This window comes from Halyomorpha halys, unplaced genomic scaffold, assembly GCF_000696795.3.
Source record: "Halyomorpha halys isolate HHAL.00 unplaced genomic scaffold, Hhal_1.1 Scaffold534.1, whole genome shotgun sequence".
In the NCBI taxonomy this organism is placed as follows: domain Eukaryota; kingdom Metazoa; phylum Arthropoda; class Insecta; order Hemiptera; family Pentatomidae; genus Halyomorpha; species Halyomorpha halys.
The window spans coordinates 347237-351183 of record NW_027112374.1 but is presented as its reverse complement, the minus strand read 5'-3'; the positions used below and the strand labels follow the sequence as shown (position 1 = coordinate 351183).

Genomic DNA, 3947 nt, shown 5'->3' with positions numbered 1-3947 from the left:
TATCAGTGGGTAGATTCTCCACATGTTTTTATCATGTCACTATGTCACCTACAGCAAATTTACTTGTTGTATATATGTGTATACAGTTGTAAATATCAAAAAATAAATTATTAAAAAAAAAAAAATATTAATAACTAATATGTTCATACTTTGCATTATATAACTTCATTTTTATTTTTTAAGAATTAAAATTTTTCTTTTATTTCCTTAATTATATTATTTTACCTACTTTTTCGATTACCTGTGTATATATGAGGAGAAGATGGTTGGGGGTGCGGTCAATGAAATTTTCATTGACCGCACCCCAAACCATCTTCTCCTCATTTATCATCCACGGTCAACTATCTCTCATAATTATGAATACCTATGTATACATTTTATTTCCCACTTCTTTCATCATTTAATTTTATTAATTCTATTCTATAAAATTATTCATTTTATGTCATTCTGTTTATATTTTCTTTTTTATTTTCTATACTTATTGTGGTTATCTTGTTCTGATCTTACCCCTGAAGAAGGCTAGAAACTCTAGCCGAAACGTTGGCACAATTAAATAGGTTACACAAACTTATTTGTGTTTCATTTTGACCGCACCCCCTAACAATAATAACATTATAATACTCACTTATGATATAATGAACAGAGAAAATACTGAATTAGATTGTTTATATGATGCTTCTTTATCATAAATTTCTGAGTTAGAAGCAAATGTAATTGTCGGATTTCCATAAAGTCGGGGTCAGGTGTCTCGTTTCTTGATGCCTCCGGAGTATACCAGAACTCGAAGACGGCGGGATCGCAGTTATCAGTCGCGTCATGCGAGCTAGGATCTGGCTTGCCACTTCTACCACGCCAGAGCCGAAGACATGCTGGCCAGCCACTGAGAGAGAGTGACGTTATTATGGACATGTCATGGATGGTCTTTACCATGTAGCCTATTATCAACCTGGATGAGGGAAGTGACCAGAAGATCCTTAGAAGTAACAGCGAAAACGAAACTTTAAACCACCTTACAGATAAGAGATATAATATATTCATATGAGACACCCTAAGATCTGTTCTTATATTGTATTTTAAAATAATTATCCTTAGCTAACTGCACTAACACAATTTGCCCCTCCAGGGGTTAACAATGGATTTAAAGAAAATATATGTGGACACTGCTAAGCTGTAAAGTGCCTCTTAATTTCAGCCCGAGGTGTCCACACTAATATAGAATAACACTTGAGCATATATTATGGGTACCTGGAGTAGAAATGCTTCTAAAATATTTTGCTTCCACACAATCGAATTTAGTAAAGTTATTTATTCATCTAGTAAGTCAGTGCATTCCTTTTATCCGGTATTTCCACTCGTTTTATATTTTATATATCAGTGAGTAAATTTGGTTTCGAGTCTGCTTTTAAATCATTGCTTGGACATTAAAAATTCTGACTTCAATTTGAGTTTGATCATTTTTTTAGGGCCCAAATTTGCTCCCGATACTGCTCAAAGTTGGGAACAAGTGTGAAAGTGGTTCAATTTCTTAAAATCTCATCTTTGAGATTCGATTAGAGATGCACAAAAATATATTTTTACAGGCTCCCATGCAAGAACATTTCTGACAGTTTACTCACAAGTGGAGGCTACACACGTGGGATCACCGATTTCAATGAAACCTTATTTGTCGATACTAGGTAGAAAAATATTAGACACATATCTGAGGGTTCTTACCAATGCACATCAGGAACCAAGAAATAAAATTACACATTTTTATAAATTGTTTATATTATCGTAAGCCATCTTCGGTCTGCATCTATTTAATAGTTATTGATTATGGATTAGATTTTTTTATTAAAAAAGAACAAAAAAATATTTATCGTATTAAATGAGTTCTAGTGTGAAAAAAATTGTTTAGAAAGAAATCAACTTAGGTTTTTAGCGTCTTTGGAAACTCTTAAGTACGAATTTTCACACAAAAATAAAATTTAATTTTTTTTTTTACCAATGCCCTGTATTCACGAAATAAATTCATAACTCCTTACAATGTTATCAACATCCAACACAACTACAACTGTTGGAAAGCTGAATTTCCATCCTTCCAAGCAATATAAATATATTTTATGATTTTATATGGAAGAAAAAGTAAGCTAAGATCAATGATTGATTTCCAACAATTCTCAAACGTTTTATTTGAGTAAATTGAAGTTCAAGTTGGCTTTCAAATTCTTTCTAGGAGTTCAAAACCAAGGGGCTGGATGTTGATAGAAACCAGATTCAAACCATGGCAGAAACCATTATTCTATTTGTATCGTTTCCTGCAGTTTGAGGGTCCTAAGCTACTTTCAAGTTCCGAATAGTCCAGTAGAGTCTAGTTGAAGTTATTGCTTTTTTTGATGATTTAAAAAAAAAAATTAAATAAATAAAAAAAAAAATTGTATCCAAGCTTTTTTCGGGGTGCGAAAGAGGAATATCAAAATTAAGATGAATTTTCATAAAATACAAACAATATCTTATCTGGCCCACTTCCTAACTTCAGTCGGTCTGAATTATTTCAATAGCCTACCCATATCTTACACGTTTCTGCGGACTGACGTTGGGGAAGTATGCCAGTAAAATATTTTTTGTAATGTATGAAAATTCATATGTGAGTGTTTTTGAAGACGTTAAAAACCACTCTGACTTGCTTTTTGTTAAAGAAATTTTTTTAGGCCACTATATAGGAAGCGATTTTCGATTTTTGTGATATTGTGAACTAATACTTGTAGTCAATTAATACATTTGACTATATTTTTTTATTATTATTCTTTATCCAAAAATAAATCGATTTTCATATTATCACCTCACAATATTACTTGAAATGGTTTAGACCGACTGACCAAGAAAAGTTATATAATATATATATATTTTTTAAAAATAAAGAATTTATTTCGCGAACACTAGACGAAGGAAAAAAAAAATCTAATTTTTATGTGAAAATCCGTATATATGGGTTTCAAAAACCCGAATTTGACTTTATTCTAAACAAAATGTTTTTAACTTTTTTTTTTGTAATTTTTACACACTAGAACTCATTTAATATTAATAATGAAGGCCTAACGAACCCAATGGTTCAATGCCGATACCACTAAATGCTCTGTTAATATATCCTTCCAGTGATGCCCCCCAAACCCAATTCTACTAAATCAGTTTTAACGCAATACTCCCATGTACGTTTCGGTCTACCACTCGGACGTTTACATGTCAGTTTAATATTTTTTAAAATTTTAGGGATCCGCTCGTTCCTTAGCCCTACAACCATACACACCCATCTTATACGCCTCAATGCTATAACTTGAATTATATTTACCGGGTGTAGGTCCCTTAATTCAGCGTTATGTAATCTTCTTAATTCTCCTGTTAATCCATCTCTTTTCGGTCCGAATATTTTTCGTAATACTTTATTTTCAAAAACGTTAAGGCGCTGTTCATCCTTTGGTGTAAGAGGCCACGTTTCGCATCCATAAAGAACAGTGGGAAGGATAATAGAACTCATTTAATACGTTCAATAATTTTTTGTTCTTACTGTAAAAAAAAAATCAAATCAATTAGTATATAATAACCATTGAATAGATGCAGACCAAATGTGGCTTATAGTAATAACCATTTTTTTCTAAAAATATGTAATTTTTTTTTCTCGGCTCTAAGGTGCTTAGATTTTGTCCCTAGTTCTCTTTTCAACTGTCAATGTGAGATGTGAAATGTTGATAAGTTAGTTATTGAGTCATTCAAGAGAAGGCGCTACTTACGGACTTTAAAATAGTCCTCAATTTTCCGGGTTCTCTTTTCCTGAAACACATTATGAAACGTTCAGTCAAATATTATGCTTCTTATTTAAGGCGCTGCTCATCCTTTGGTGTAAGAGGCCACGTTTCGCATCCATAAAGAACAGTGGGAAGGATAATAGAACTCATTTAATATTAATAATG

At 32.1% G+C, this 3947-nt stretch overlaps 1 protein-coding gene across 1 annotated transcript in view; it reads right to left on the bottom strand.

Moving 5' to 3' along the window:
• LOC106684012 (phosphatidylcholine translocator ABCB4) overlaps positions 1-3947 on the bottom strand; it is a gene marked incomplete in the record, with an annotated part of 90604 nt that overhangs the window by 45679 nt on the left and 40978 nt on the right. Inside the window, 1 exon segment of the mRNA XM_067050266.1 lies at positions 3768-3807. Within this exon segment, the coding sequence (XP_066906367.1) occupies positions 3768-3807 (40 nt within the window).